The following is a 16,273-nucleotide window of genomic DNA, read 5'->3' as shown; positions in this document are numbered from 1 at the left end:
ATTTTTTGTCCCAGTCCAGCCCTGGCGGTACACAAGAAAAAGTGCAGGTACGCTTAAAGGTGTAGACACATCAAGCCGACGGCCGACCGTTGACAGAAAACCCGGTCGATATGATCAGTCGCGTCCCCGAGGTCCAAAAAACTGCCACAGAACACACCAAAAAGACGAGAGGAGACGAGACGTAACACATCTCTATAACAGCAGGCGGCGCTAATCTGTAATGTTGCCGAAGAAATGAAAACCGGCAGCTGATTGGACGAACGCGTCACATGGGTTTGTTTTCTCCGGAAGATCAAAGCCAGACTGTCATGGCGGCCGTTCAGAATACGATCTCATATTGTACTAAAATAGTTCACTGAAACATGTTTCTGAAAACATTTTAAGAGAGAAATAGGCCATACAGTTGCTGAATCTGTCTTCATTTCAGCTCAACAAAGGTCAGTTTAAAAGATTTCCATCAGATTTTGAGAGACTCTAGTCACCTCATTCCGCTCCCCATTTCCGGGTGAGTCCCGACGGCCCTGCCGCCGACCGAACATGTCAGGTCGGCCAAAATGAACTCCGACAGCCCCTCAGATGGACAACGGCACGGGACACACCGAACAGACTTGAGTCACTGACCTCGCCAGACTGTCCCACGGCCGATAATCGGCCTGATGTAGAAGTGCCGGTACTGCGTACCGGTGAGTACCGGCCCACTTCGAGCACTGAGTGTGGTGGAGTTCATCAGGCTGACCGAAACAGGGTAGAAGCTGTTCTTCAGCTTGGTGGTCCTGGCCTCGATGCTCCGCAGCCTTCTTCCTGAGGGGAGGTGGGAAAACAGTCTGTGTGCAGGGTGGGTAGAGTCTCTTATGATGCAGGTCGCTCTGTCCCTGCATCGGCTTGTGTAAATGTCTGAGAGGGCTGGTAGGTCACATCCGATGGTCCGTTGGGCAGACCTTACCACCCTCTGCAGCATCTCCTTCTCTGCCACTGTGCAGCTACCATACCACCCAGTGATGCAGGAGGACAGGGTGCTCTCACCACGCACCTGTAGAAGGAGCTGAGGATGTTGATATCCAGCCTGGCCTTCTTCAGCTTCCTCAGGAAATAGAGGCGTTGATGTGCTATTTTTTTAAGGTGGTCAAGGTGTTGTGGCGCCAGGTGAGGGTGTTCCAGATGTGTACTCCGAGGTATCTGATGCTGGGTACCCTCTCCACAGCTGCACCGTCGATGCGGAGAGGAGGGGGGGCAGTGCCCGTCTTCCAGCCAGTGTTACAGGATGATGTATGATGATGTGGTGTTGTTAACTCTTACAGACTGGGGTCTGTTGGTCAGAAAGTCCAAAATCCAGTTGCAGAGTGATGGAGCTAGACCTAGTGCTGCCAGTGTGTTCACCAGTGTCTGTGGGATGATTCAGTGCAGAACTAAAGTCCAAGAAGAGCAGCCTCACGTAGGAGTCCTTGTTCTCCAGGTGTGTGAGGGACTTGTGGACCACAGCAGCGATGGCGTCAGCTGTGGAGCGGTTTCACCTGTAGGCATACTGGTGATAGTCAGCTGTTATGTCGATGGACTTTTTTATGTGCGACATAACCAGCCTCTCAAAGCACTTCGTTGCTATTGGTGTAGCGAACGGGTGGTAGTCATTAGGGACTTTAACTTGAAGTCACATTTATTTTCCTTTCTTATTCAGACTTATTAATGTTACCTTTTTCTTCTTTCCCACAAACAAATAATGAACCGACCTTACCAGATGGCGTACAAGGGTTAATAGAGTAGAAAAGTAAAAGATATTTTAAAAAATGACATAAACTCACAGTCACTTAGCGGTACTCATCGGTCAAAAAAACGTATGGCTACAAACCAAAGAACAAAGACTGAATGACAGCTCAGCTCTTATAAACCAGCTGATACAATTACTGCTTCAATCAGCTGATGGTCAAAACAGTGTGACTATAGCAGAGATGGAGGTACAAATCTTTTATGTAGTTTTCGGATATTTCTCTTTTTATTTTTGTTTTATTTACTCTAATAATTTTAATTTTAAGATTTGGGGGCAACAGTGTATGTTGTAGATTTTTTTAGGGGAAGTGATTTTTGTATATATTAATGTTGTGGGGGTGGAGATTAGGAAGAAACATTAATATCGGAGGGTTGATAGGGAGATTAAGGTTGGTAATTAAATGAGTAATTTTGTATTTAATTGGAAACAAACATGTAGTTTATTAAAAATGTGATTCAAATAGAGTTATTAATAAGAAATTATGTTTTTTGTAGTGTGTAATTTGATAAGTTGTATTGTTATTTAGTTTGTTTTAATTAATTATAAGATTATTTGTAGTGAAGTCCCTCCCCTTCCTGGTGGATCACCATGGGACCTTATTCAGAAAAAATATGTACTGTAGTGAACGTGGAGAGACCCATTATTTTATCCTCCATTTTAAATTGTGGTGTCAGATGTATAAGACTGGGGAAAAACGTAATAAGACTACACACTTCAAAGTTGCATGGATGATGTCTCTCTGAAGCTGTGATGTCTGTGTTTCATACCGGGATGTAACGTTACTCACACAAGCAACGGATCTTGCTCATTCTTTTGCTATTCGGCTGAGAAAACTTTACAGAATAAAACACATCAGGTAAGATAACGTTACATGTGTTGTGGAACAGAGCTAAGCTAGCTCGCTAGCGACCAGGCCGAGCATCAAGCAAGGTGACATATGTTGTGGGAGACGAGAGATGTAGTTCACTGAGCGGCTTCACAGAAACTAAGTGGAACTACCACAAACTGAGACTATCTTCAGTTGCTAAATTATATTTTAAATTGACCAACATCATGGATCAATTCAAACTGGAGTAAAAAAGGATTCGTCTTTCGCTGTTCACTACCATTCATATTTATTTTGAAATAACGTCCCATAGGGTACACAGGAAGGGGAGGGAGTTTGCCTCTCAATACTCCACGTATCACATTCAATTAACACAACCCCACTAGTTTACAATAAATCTAATCCTACCAACAATATCTATATTTATGCACAGTTCATAAAAATAAGTTAATATAAAAATTACAATCTCTGTTCTAACAACCTGGTGGACAGGAAGAGAATGACAGTGAACTGGTTTGAGGAAGTGTGAATGTGTCTGGAGGGACAGAGAGGCAGAATGGGACACACTGCAGAGACGACTAGTTGGACGTTTAAGATGTGTGAAATGTTTTTACGTCAATATTAGATCACAGTATACCAATGTTTATAAAGTAGTTAAAAGTAGCTCAACCTCAACAATGAAATACTACTTATGTGTTGATGCATCAGTATTAAGGATTCACTTTCCATTATGACTCTGTTAGTACATGAAGGAATCACAGGACACAGAGTAGAATGAAGTGGTGAACATTTCTTTATTTGCAGATTATATTATAATAAAATTTGAGTTAGCCAACACTAATGTAGAAAAATACATTTTATTGTATTTAACAATGTATAATTCAAGGTAACAACAGTTCCGTTGTGGACAGCTCCAAGACGGGTCAAACTATAGCGTACCCTTTCATCAAATCTGTCCTCCCGCTAATCAGTCCCCTAAGCCGCGCAGCGAACAACCCCCCCCTCCCTCCCATGCAGGTAATCACACAGCAATCAACATGCAAATACACACGCCAAACTTTGCAAAGCGCATTCAACCACAATGAACTGAATGCAGGATACTGCACACTTGTTTTCACCTCAGATCAACACACTAGGCTATCACTTACACTATCGGCCCCCCATTTAATTAACCTGGGCTAGACAGGCTTGTATCCACCCGTACCAATCAGCTAACTCCCACACAGCTTACCACCAGTCAGTTACTGTTGCTGCAGCTTTAAAACCCACTCATATTGTACATATATAAACAGTAAATAGGCCTACAGACAAAACTAGACACTGGTCCGAACCGGCTCATATGCGATCGGATCCCCTGGGGGTGAGGTCTGTCCAGCGCTGGAGCAACAGAGCGGCTGACAGCGTGTCAGATGTCCACAAACCGTAGTCTCGCTTTGCCAGACCCTCCTCCAATGTGCCCTGAAGGACGGTCTGGCTACTCCACATAGCATTCGGGGATGGGAGGAAAACGTGCTCTGGTTTAGTGGCATTTCTTTAATCAGAATCGTTATGGGCGGAGCTAAACTCTGTACGGAGCCTTTGCAAAATAGTCGTGCGAGAGAAAACTCTGATTGGACAGATAGTCTAGCTGTCTGGATTTACCCTGCAGAGATCTGAGGAGCAGTTAACCATAGTCCTCAGAAATCCACCGGAGTTTAAAATTCCAACAAAAAAAGAAAGCGGAAAGAAACAGAAATCGGCATAAATATATGCATCCTGCGGTCCCGAAGCAATCCTGGAAGTGGAACGTCAAGGATATAGACTATCAAACAGAGCTGGAGAACAGGCAGCACTCCTAGTTCCCCCGGTCCCTCACTGTCATCGGCCCCTAGCGCAGGAACTCTATTCCTAGTCTTTCTGTCTTCACCGCCGGCAGCCCTAACCGGCTGTGAACAGACCCCCATCCTGTGAGTGCAATACCAGTGGCTTGGTCGTGCAAACAACCCTAACCTGACAACCAGAAACATGCTCCCCTCCCCCAGAACACCATGCCACTCGCTCGGCTCTACTTTATCAGTTCAGTGTCTCAGCAATCAAGTCCAGCTGAGACTGATCAACTAGCAGAGTCTCTGACAGCAGCAACAATGTGGATCAGGTGGATCTTATTAGTCTTTGATTAGTTGTCACAGTCCTCACAGACAACCACCACCCAAGTTTACTACAATATTGTAATCACAGAATGAAGAGAAGACTGTTACTGAATCTATTAGGGACACATTCACACACACGCATGTACACGCGCACACACACACACACACACACACACACACACACACACACACACACACACACACACACACACACACACACACACCTCTCAAGCTGCTGGAGCTTCAACAACAAGCAGTACATCTTAAAATCAGCTCTGAAATCCACAACTGGAAGACTATTTCAGGAAGTTAACAAGAGTTAAATGAAGTTCAAATCCAGCTGCTGTTCTCAACTGGCTGCAGATGAGAACATTTTTTTTTTACAATTGATGCAGGAAAATACATCAGACTAAAATGAAATAAGCCTTGATGATTCTTTTAGTTATTTCCAGTCTTGAACTAGTCCAGTAAAAGGTGACGAGTTGATCAGTGGAGTCTGATGGAGGCAGAAGTGTTGGTCAAACTCCATCAGGAGATCTGATGTTTTCATAGTTCACTGTATCATCATCTACATCATAACGCACCTGGGAAAAACAACACAACACAATCAAAGACACACTTTCCAATCCCAATCCCACTTCTCTGATCTGTGGAGTCAACCGCCCCACATTTAGCTCAGGGAAATAAGAAATAAGTTAAAGACAACAAGGACATTTCATTACAATCATTATAGTGAGGAAGACAGACTGTGGTATTTATGTGATCTCAATGAAATTGAAAATTAAGTTAATTTTGCTTTTTATTGTATATATCATATATTATCAGGATTTAAGATTCCATTTATTTAAAAATGTTGTAGTAAAAGAGATGAGGCACGATATAGATCTGTTAGTTTGGTTGTTTGAACCTAAACATTTTTTATTTGCAGACTTTTTAGAACAAGCACGGGCTAAAATAAAGACGGCTTTTTATCGATGATTCTCTGTCTGGAAGTGACATTCCTTGTTTCTTTTTTTGTTTCCTGTCTTCTTCTAACTAAATGTACAGTTTATAATGAAGAGTGTGTAAAGCATCAACTGTAAAAACATTTCATTATTTAGTTGTAAAAACTCACAGCGATTTCCTCCGTCTGTGTTTTCTTCTCTGAAAAGACAAGAGAAAGAGAGGACTTCAGTTTCCACAGTGAAAATCAGCTTCATCAAAACTTGTTGTTTCTAAGTTTGATATGTGAATGTTCTCACCTTTAGCTCTCGTCCACATGTTGACCGCCACAACAATTATTATGAGAGCTGCTAAACCCACGGGCACAAAGAGGATCCTCCCCCAACCTGGAGAAAGAAGGACTACATCAGAGATATGTTTTAGATGGAGCTTTCAGATTTAAAAGAGGAGAGAGAGTTAATAGTTTAAAAAAAATACTTTTATTAACATTTAGTAACATCAAAGTGTCTAAATGTTCCACTACGTCAATGTAAAGATGTAATGTTATTTTATTCTGAAAAACAGATTCCATCTAAAGAAAGTCTTGTACTCCAGCTTTATTCATGCTGTCACTGAGTTCTTCAAAATTAAATAAATAATTTTCTTAACCGCTTTCTATTTTCTACTAGCCTACATTGAAAGGTCAATTTTGGTTTTTCAGAAAGTAAGTAGGCATCAAGTAAAAATCCAAGGCACTCGTCTTTAAGAAAAATGTAAAATGCCTTTAATCCATCTGGTCCATTCTCACTAGGATCAGGGTCAACCACTCTATAGTCTCGCTTCGTCAGACCATCCACACGCTGCGGAGTGGAGGAGGGTCTGGCTACTCCACACAGCATTCTGGGATGGGAGAAAAACGTGCTCTGATTTATTGGCATTTCTTTAAACCAGGGATCTTCAACAGGGGGTCCGGGACCCCTAGGGGGTCATCAGAGTCAATGGAGGGCAGCCTCCAAACTAGTGTATATTTTTGAAAGTTTTTTCAAAAGTGTAAAAAGTCTTAAAGTCCATAAATTCAACATATTATTAGCAAATATAAATCCCCACTGCTTACTGGCCTATAGTCAAGGTAGTTACTTAGGCCATTCACAGATGTGTGCTACACATGTATGTTTTAACATAAAAACATGATTTATTAAATCATGCCACCAATTATTAGGCTATTTAATAGCTCAGTATTCTATGCAAAAAAGATATGTATACAGACTTTAGGCCGGCGCCTACAAGTTATGGTAGGGCCAGTTTAATATGCAACTTCATTTTATACTATATATGTAGTACGGGGTCCCTGCTACTTGTCTCTTTCAGTTAAGGGGTCCTTGGTTTAAAAAATGTCGAAGACCCCTGCTTTAACCCAATCACAATGGTCTTGGGCGGTGCTAAGTGCCTGACAGAGCTGCTGTAAAACAGTCGTGCAACAGAAAACTCTGATTGGACAGATAGTCTAGCTAGCTGTCTGGATTTATCCTGCAGAGAGAGGAGGAGAGGAGAGGAGCAGTTAACCAGTCCTCAGAAATCCACCGGAGTTTAGAATTCCAACGAACAAAAGAAAGCGGAAGGAAACGGAAATTGGTGAAAATACATGCATCCAGCAGAACACCGGAGCAATCCTGGAAGTGGAACGTCAAGGATATAGAATAACCACTTTACAACAGAGTTCGCTCCTTCCATCTCAAATAATTAATGCTGTCAGCAGCAGGGGGCACTGTCCCCAAAAGTTAAAAGGTTCAGCTCTCAAGACAAAAAAGCATGATAAAAAAAACAATTAGAAAAGAAAATCTCATTGGTTAATTGATCCTATCATCTCCACGTATTGATCCTGGGATATTTGCCTTGGATTTTTCATTGATGCCTACCGTATTTGTTCCCCCTACCAAAAAGGACCGTCTTATTTTCACATATACTAGTTCCAAGAAGCTCTTCTTTTTTCTTTTTCCATAGAAATCACAAGAAGAAAAAAACACAGAACAATAAATAAAAACATATGAATGAGTTAAACATGAGACAAGGAGACTGACAGGAAGAGAGAGAGATTGTAGAAACAGATCCATCAAAATGTTGAGTCATACCTTGTAGTTTTGGTGAAGCATAATTGGTTCCTGATTTAATGCTGCTTTCAGTTGTTGTTGTTATTGTTGTTGTTGTTATTGTGTCCTCACATGAACAGATGAACACAACTCAACACACTGTTGTGATGTGATATTAAAGGTCCCATAGCATGAAAATTTCCCTTTATGAGTTTTTTTTTAACATTATGCGTTCCCCCAGCCTGCCTATGGTCCCCCAGTGGCTAGAAATGGTGATAGGTGTAAACCGAGCCCTGGGTATCCTGCTCTGTCTTTGAGAAAATGAAAGCTCAGATGGGCCAATCAGGAATCTTCTCCTTATGAGGTCATAAGGAGCAAGGTTACCTCCCCTTTCTCTGCTTTGCCCACCCAGAGAATTTGGCCCACCCATGAGAGAGAGAGAGACATCATGGCTTTCAAACGAGCAAAGTGGCAGTTGGTCAAGACCACACCCCCACCCTCCACCTTGTCCCCCCCTCTCTCCTCCTCAATAGCTACAGTCATAGAAATGACACATACTAAGGAAAGCTCATTGTGGGACTGGCTCTAGTGGCTGTAATTCTGCACCAAGGCTGAATTTCGGGAAAGAGACTTCAGATACAGTATTAGGGGACCACTAAGGTCTATATAAAAGAGACTTCAGATACAGTATTAGGGCACCACTAAGGTCTATATAAAAGAGACTTCAGATACAGTATTAGGGGACCACTAAAGTCTATATAAAAGCATCCAAAGAGCACCATGTCATGGGACCTTTAAAACTTCAAATCCATAAAATAAACTTATATTTTAGGTAATTATTCTCATCAGTTTGAAGTAACTTCAAACTGATGAGAATAATTACCTGGTTTCTCACCTGAGGACTGAGGGCTGAAGGGAAACTTCTGCACTTTGTTTCCTTCAGTCACTACACACCTAAAGAGCTGATACCTTGATGTGTAACTAAAATGAGAAGTAGGAATGGTCACAGAGGAGGAGCAGGGAGACTGTGATGTCATCAAATCTTGGTTATCTTTATCCAGATCTTGACCCTGAAACAGCCACTTCACTTTGTGTTTACATCGTTCATATGTCGACACAGAGCAGTTTAAAGTCACCTCATCACTGTCCTGATGTTCCGTCACTGGTGAAGATGGAGATAGTGTGAGAGAAAGACAACAATAGTAAAATTAACTGATTAGCTTCATCACTGTAATCATGATTATTGTAATATTACAGTATATTGTTCTAACGAAAAAGTTCGAAAATATTATGATGTAAATACTCACTGGTAACAACAGACAGAATAACAGCAGTGTGTTGTGATCTAAACTCTCCGCATCCATAATGACCAGCATCCTCCTCTGTGACCTTCTTTATAACCAGAGAACAGTTCGCTGTAACACTCAGTCTGTCTGATTTAACTTTGGCTTCTTCAACAATCCTCCCATTACTAACCAGACGTACTGCTGCTGAGCGTCTTGAATCAGTGAAGATCCAGGCAGTACTGTTACAAACCAGACTGTCTATTTGACAAGACAAAGTGACTTCATCTCCAACTCTGACAATGGAGGAGCTGATAAATGGTCCTGTTGCTGCCGCTGAACAGATGACAGTAAAATATAAATATTAAAGACAAGTAAAAGTATGATTACTAAAGTCATTGTGAAGAAAATGTGAAATGAAAGAAAAGTTAGCATTTCTGCCTCATCGTGGCTTCACGTTGATTCACTTTACTGGAAAAGAAACACACTGCTTGTCTGTCTTGGTTAAATGAAGGTTAGGTAATAAAGTAACAATGATATTAATACATTACCTTTATTAATTTTTTAATTATTCCTATTCATGTTATATGTTCTTACCTGTAAACTGAAGCACCAGTATCAGAAATAAAGAGGTTTTAGTCCATCTGAATTCAGCCATCGTGTCTCTCTGTCTCTCTCTGCTTCTTCTTTTTGTAAGTCTCTGAACTAGTTGCTTCTTAAAGACAAATGTTTTATCGACTTCCTCTAAACAGCAAAGTGTCACTTCCTCATCCTTCTTTTCATGTCAATTGGACGCTCTAAAATGACTCAGTCAAGATGACCTATGTGTCACTTCCTGTTGCTTTATTTACTTTCATTAAAAACATAGAAAATAAACTGAACAGTGATGAAGACACATTAAAGTGACTAACAGTATAAGTTAATCAAGACAAGCATCAATTATGCTCACTTACATTTCAAGCAGCCATAATATTGGGTTTTTACCAGAGGTGGAATGCTCGGGAGCGTGCCTATGTTCCCACAGCCCTCCTTCCCCCCCACATTTCAAAGAATGTTTGTTTTCACTGAAAAATTGAAAATGATGTTCCCACACTTCCAACATTTCTAAGATTCCAAGATCACCATGAAAAGTTTTAAAACTTTTTAGAGATAAGTGGTTTTCACAGGACAGCGACACTACAAAAATAAGGGCCCAGTTTTTCAAAAAATGTAATTTGGATCAAATTGATCCGCATTTGGAAATCCCATCTTTTGCTATCCAGGATCATCTGATCCATCTTACTTTTATGCCAGTTTTTTAAAGGAACATTGGATTGGATCACTGTGATCCAAATACCAAATTTCAGGATTACCAAATCCTGTTTACCAGAGCCTTAAAGGGGTGATAGAATGATTATATATAGTATTTCACACTGTTCCCTATGGTCTCCTAATGGGGTATGTAACATTGGTTGGGCTGAAAATGGCCTGGTTGATATTTTATTGTCCCTTATGCATCCCTGTGTTTTGGCCCTATTTGTAACAAGAGCTTTTCTTCCAAATATGGTATGCTCATGAATATTTAGATGAGCTGCGCGCTGCTTGGTTGAGCCTTAGACCCGTACACAAACGTAGAGACGCGCGCTGATTGGTTGAGCGAATCGCCAATACACACACATTAGAAACGCGACAGAATCTCAGACACTGCAATGTTTCCTTACCAAATTCACTTCTGAGACATTTTTATGCCCGGCCTGCCTTCCTCCACAGATCCCAGCCTGCTGTGAGCTCGATTGAGCTCCGGCCCGGCTGCTGCAGCCCACAGCACCTCATACCCGCGCAAAGTCACCGTTTGGGCTAATGGGACTACTACCAAACGCCGCTGCCCTGACAGAGCTCCAGGGCCTGCATCTCCTCTCTTCCTGCTAGCCAAATGGCCCGTTGTGTGAGAGTGAGAGCGCGGTCAGCGAGCTTGTTACACCAGCAATCTCTTACCACATGTTACACACATGTCACGCCACTTAGCTATACAACATACCTAAAGGTCTTATAAAGCTAACAACGGTGTCCGATTTCAAGTTAATGAATATTTGTGAGCTGTAAGGGTTTCGTTAGCTGCGACTGTCCCTTCAATCCTATGTGTACACATTGAGGCTAGTTAGCTTCATTTTGGTCGTAATTCGAGTATATTTACAGTTTGAATTTCATCACGCCACTTATACAACATCTAACTAAATGTTTTATTAAGCTAACAACGGTGTCCGATTTCAAGTTAATGAATATTTGTGAGCTGTAAGGGTTTCGTTAGCTGCGACTGTCCCTTCAATCTATGTGTACAGATTGCGGCTAGTTAGCTTAATTTTGGGTCGTAATTCGAGTATATTTACAGTTTGAATTTTGTCACGCCAGTTACACAACATCTAACTAAATGTCTTATAAACCTAACAACAGTGTCCGATTTCAAGTTAATATTTGTGAAGACTAGCTAGCTACGTCTTTCGTTAGCTGTGACTGTCCCTTCAATCCTAGCTACAAATCACGGATAGTTAGCTTCCTTTTCGCCTTAATTCGAGTATATTTACAGTTTGAATTCCGTCACGCCAGTTACACAACATTTAACTAAATGTCTTATAAAGCTAACAACGGTGTCCGATTTCAAGTTGATGAATATTTGTGAATTTCAGAGGAATTCTAAGAGGAGGCTAGCTAGCTCTCATTGATAGAGCTCCATCCAGCCGCAGGCTCTATCAATGAGACTCATGGACAAGCGGCGTTTATTTCCACCAATCGTTTGTTTAAATAACTCAACACATTATAATTACACACATTAAAAGATTAACTGGAACCTGTGGTAACAGATTGCTGGTGTAACAAGCTCGCTGACCGCGCTCTCACTCACACACACCGGGCATTTAGCTAGCAGGAAGAGGGGAGCTGCAGGCCCTGGAGCTCTGTCAGAGCACCGGCGTTTAGTAGTCCATTAGCGGTGTTACCGGTGACTCTGCGCAGGTATGGAGTGCTGTGGGCTGCCAGTCGTAACGGAGCTCACTCAAGCTCACAGCAGGCCAGGGGCTGTGAAGGAAGGCAGGCCGGGCAGCGAGGCAGCAACACCAGCCTCTGAAGTCCGACACACAGTCGGACAAAATTTGCAATTAGACATAAATTTTCGTAAAACGTCCCATATTTGACCTCTACATAGTTGATTTCTCGCATAAAAAAGTCTCATAAGTGAATTTAATGGTAAAATACCATATGAACAATGTATACAATTTCTGAGATCTGCACGACCTAGATTCAGAAGACTAACTGATCTCAGGTCAGTTGTGAAGCCTATGCAAATGTTGGGGCGTGACAAACACAGACTAGAGCCAAATGAGGAGGAGCCGCAATAGTTGACGTCAACTATTGCGGCTCGTTGAGATTCGCCCGTTTTCAGAGGCAGTTTCAAATAGTGAGATTTGCAGAGAAAAGAGGTGTCAATGGGATTTAGAGGTTCTATGTACAGTGCCTTGAAGTATTCGCCCCCTTGAACGCTTCGACCTTTGCCACATTTCAGGCCTCAAACATAAAGATATAAAACTGTAATTTTGTGAAGAATCAACAACAAGTGGGTCCCAATTATGAAGTGGAACGAAATTCATTGGCTATTTCAAACTTTTTCAAATAAACTGAAAAGTGGGGTGCAAAATTATTCAGCCCCTTTACTTTCAGTGCAGCAAACTCTCCCAGAAGTTCAGTGAGGATCTCTGAATGATCCAATGTTGACCTAAATGACTAATGATGATAAATAGAATCCAGCTGTGTGTAATCAAGTCTCCGTATAAATGCACCTGCTCTGTGATAGTCTCAGAGGTCCGTAAAGCGCAGAGAGCATCATGAAGAACAAGGAACACATCAGGCAGGTCCGAGATACTGTGTGGAGAAGTTTAAAGCCGATTTGATACAAAAGATTTCCCAAGCTTTAATCCCAAGGAGCACTGTGCAGATAATATTGAATGGAAGGAGTATCAGACCACTACAAATCTACGAAGACCCGCGTCCCTCTAAACTTTCAGCTCATACAAGGAAGACTGATCAGAGATGCAGCCAAGAGGCCCATGATCACTCTGGATGAACTGCAGAGATCTACAGCTGAGGTGGGAGACTCTGTCCATAGGACAACAATCAGTCGTATACTGCACAAATCTGGCCTTTATGGAAGAGTGGCAAGAAGAAAGCCATTTCTTAAAGATATCCATAAAAGTGTCATTTAAAGTTTGCCAAAAGCCACCTGGGAGAACACCAAACATGTGGAAGAAGGTGCTGTGGTCAGATGAAACCAAAATCGAACTTTTTGGCAACAATGCAAAACGTTATGTTTGGCGTAAAAGCAACACAGCTCATCACCCTGAACACACCATCCCCACTGTCAAACATGGTGGTGGCAGCATCATGGTTTGGGCCTGCTTTTCTTCGCAGGGACAGGGAAGATGGTTAAAATTGATGGGAAGATGGATGGAGCCAAATAAGGACCATTCTGGAAGAAAACCTGTGGAGTTGAAAGACCTGTGACTGGGACGAGATTTGTCTTCCAACAAGAAATGATCAAAATAAGCAAAATTACAATGGAATGGTTCACAAATAAACATATCAGGTGTTAGAATGGCAAGTAAAGTCAGACCTGATCAATCGAGAATTGTGGAAAGAACTGAACTGCTGTTCACAACGCTTCCATCCAACCTCACTGGCTCAAGCTGTTTTGCAAGGAGGAATGGGCAGAAATGTCAGTTCCGATGTGCAAAACTGTAGAGACTACCCCAGCATTACAGCTGTTGCGCAAAAGGTGGCTTACAAGTTTAACTTAAGGGGCTGAATAATTTTGCACCAATATTTCAGTTTTTATTTGTTTAAAAGGTTTGATATCCAATAAATTTGTACTTCATGATTGTGTCCCACTTGTTGTTGATTCTTCACAAAAATTACAGTTTATATTTTATGTTTGAGGCCGGGGAAAGGTCGAAAAGTAAGGGAATATTTGTGTCCTAGTTACCCACTAAACTTTTTCATTATTCAACTATGACAAGGTAAAATCAGTTTTGCATTCTATCACCCCTTTAAATGTAACCAACAGTGTAGCCTACTTGCTTAGCAAAGAACAACAGGTAGGCATAATACCGGTGGCCACAAATAGCCATTGTTTGTTTTAATTTTAAGAAACGGAAACACTGTAATAAACAGAAACATTTTACATTCCTTATTTTGTTATAATGTTAAATAACAAAACAAAAGCAATACTATCCAATAGTTCATATCTCATTAGATGTGAAATGCTTCATATATGCTTTAAATATGAAGAAATGTATATCATCAGTAAACCTTTGTTTTATGATCATTCACTTAAAAAAAAAACTCAACCACAACTCAAAACCACAACTGAATCCAGCCTTCTGATGGGATCAGGATGATCCTGTTTTTTGGGATAAAATAGATTCCAAACCAAGTTCAAAGTTTTGAAAAACCCAAAGGGCAGGTTTGATCCAGATCAAATGTAAGATCGGATTATGTGGTCTGATCTTAGTTCAGTTGCTTTTGAAAAACCCAATTCCAAGATTTGATCCAAATCCTTGATCCGAAATCCCACTGGATTACTTTTGAAAGACTGGGATATGATGATATTTTAGAATATGATGCATTACTGTAGATAAAACTACCCAACAGTATATAAAGGAGTTAAAATGAGCACAACCTTAAACATCTACAGCAGTAAAATGAAACATACACATTAACTAATGCAGCAGTAATATTAATCCAAAAACATCAAATATAATAGGAAACACTGACAGGGAACATTTTACTGCACAATGAGTACTTTTACTTTAAGTACATTTAGCTGATAATACTTACATACTTTTCAGGGGCAGAGCCAGATGTTGTAAACCTTTGGGGCTCAGTCCAAACCTAGGGCATTTACGGCAGCTATATGAACTATTTTTGATAATAGAACGTCTAAAAATCTGTACGTTATTTGGGAAAACATGACAGTTGCCAAGGAAAATAATCATCCTGTAGCCGACATCCTATTTTGTATCTAATTCTTCTCCAACTGTCTTCATCATTTTGAAACCAGAACACAACAAATGTTGAAGATGACTCATTTTTACTTCTGCCACCTAAAAACAGGCATTCATTGTCTGATGTTTCTATTTTGAAGTTACATAACATAGGGTAGGATTTTGACGTAATCAGCATTACTAATCCTAAAACCTATTTTTAGTAGAGTTCACATATTGAACAGCCATATTTCCCCAGTGATAGAACTCTTCTTCATTGGTTTGGCGCTCCAGTCAGAGAGACTGATGGTTGGTTTCTCTGTGGCGTTTTCTGACGGCAGGGACCCCCGCTTCCCAACATTGGACGCTTGGTGGGCTCGCCACTACCCGTTATCAGTTTACACCCGCCTACACATGATTGGAAGAACGCTTCACTTGGGGTTGTATGCTCCCAAATTTCTTAACAGACCAACAGGGCGGCTCATTTGGAAAACTTTCTCTTATTTTACGAAAATAGTTTACCGAAATGGGTTCCTGCAAACATTTTGTGCAAGAAATAAGCTGCAGTTGCTGAATCTGTCTTCATTTCAGATCGGCAATGGTCAGATTATAAGATCTTGGTCAGTTTAAAGTAGCCTGGATTCAACTTTATGCTAATGAGGAGCGAGCAACTCGCCGCCCCGCTTCTCAAAAGTTGCTCCACGCTACCAGTATGCATTGCGCCGCTGCTCACATAGACAATAAATGGGAAGGGTGAAAATGATGCTTGCCAATGGACAGATACCATAAGGGGCAATCACACAGTAAAGCTGAAGTTATTATAACGGCCGTTCATTAATATAAAAAAAAAGTTAAGCACTAAAGCTTTAAAGATTCGGGGCTTTTGAGACGGACATTCGGGGCTGGAGCCCCAGAGCAACCCCCTCACTCTGCCCCTGATACTTTTACTTCAGTAAAGGATGTGAATACTTCTTTCAGTAGTGGTTATTACTTATTACCCTTGTGGACTAAAAGGTTTTTAAAAGCAGCTATAAAAATAATGCTAAAAATAATCCTAGTCTAATAAAAGAAAAAGCATTTAGCAGTATTAATTATCAATGTAAAATAACTAATGATACGAGCTGTAACTACACTGTGCTGTCTTATTTTTTGGGTTCGTTGATGGTGGCGTAGAGGTTGCTGAGATCAGCAGAGGCTGCAGCAGCAGCAGAGGAAGAGGGAGCTGTCACGGTGCCTCCACCCCGAGCCTGGGAAACA

At 41.2% G+C, this 16,273-nt stretch overlaps 2 protein-coding genes and 1 long non-coding RNA gene across 4 annotated transcripts in view; all 3 read right to left on the bottom strand.

The window, feature by feature from the left end:
- The window catches only part of LOC120546869, a 54,114-nt gene extending 44,263 nt beyond the window's left edge, over window positions 1-9,851 (bottom strand). Inside the window, exons 1-2 of the mRNA XM_039782106.1 lie at window positions 9,606-9,851; window positions 9,202-9,344 (exon numbers count right to left, since the gene is read on the bottom strand). Coding sequence (XP_039638040.1) covers window positions 9,202-9,344; window positions 9,606-9,666 — 204 coding nt within the window. The 5' untranslated portion in view covers window positions 9,667-9,851. The remainder of the gene's footprint in view (window positions 1-9,201; window positions 9,345-9,605) is intronic.
- Window positions 3,600-7,901, bottom strand: LOC120546873. 2 transcript variants are annotated; one of them, XR_005636973.1, is made up of 4 exons: window positions 7,768-7,901; window positions 5,959-6,045; window positions 5,832-5,860; window positions 3,600-5,301 (listed from the first exon to the last, which is right to left on the bottom strand). It is a non-coding gene; the product is annotated as an uncharacterized LOC120546873 (long non-coding RNA). The 2 variants fall into 2 exon arrangements; XR_005636972.1 differs by lacking the exon at window positions 7,768-7,901 and having other exon boundaries at window positions 5,959-6,120.
- A 6,307-nt stretch (window positions 9,852-16,158) lies between the features above and the next one.
- The window catches only part of LOC120546436, a 10,488-nt gene continuing 10,373 nt past the window's right edge, over window positions 16,159-16,273 (bottom strand). The window contains exon 6 of the mRNA XM_039781362.1: window positions 16,159-16,263. Coding sequence (XP_039637296.1) covers window positions 16,159-16,263 — 105 coding nt within the window. The remainder of the gene's footprint in view (window positions 16,264-16,273) is intronic.

Source organism: Perca fluviatilis, chromosome 18 (genome assembly GCF_010015445.1).
Source record: "Perca fluviatilis chromosome 18, GENO_Pfluv_1.0, whole genome shotgun sequence".
Lineage (NCBI taxonomy): Eukaryota > Metazoa > Chordata > Actinopteri > Perciformes > Percidae > Perca > Perca fluviatilis.
The sequence above is the reverse complement of the archived record's forward strand: the minus strand, read 5'-3'. Positions and strand labels throughout refer to the sequence as shown.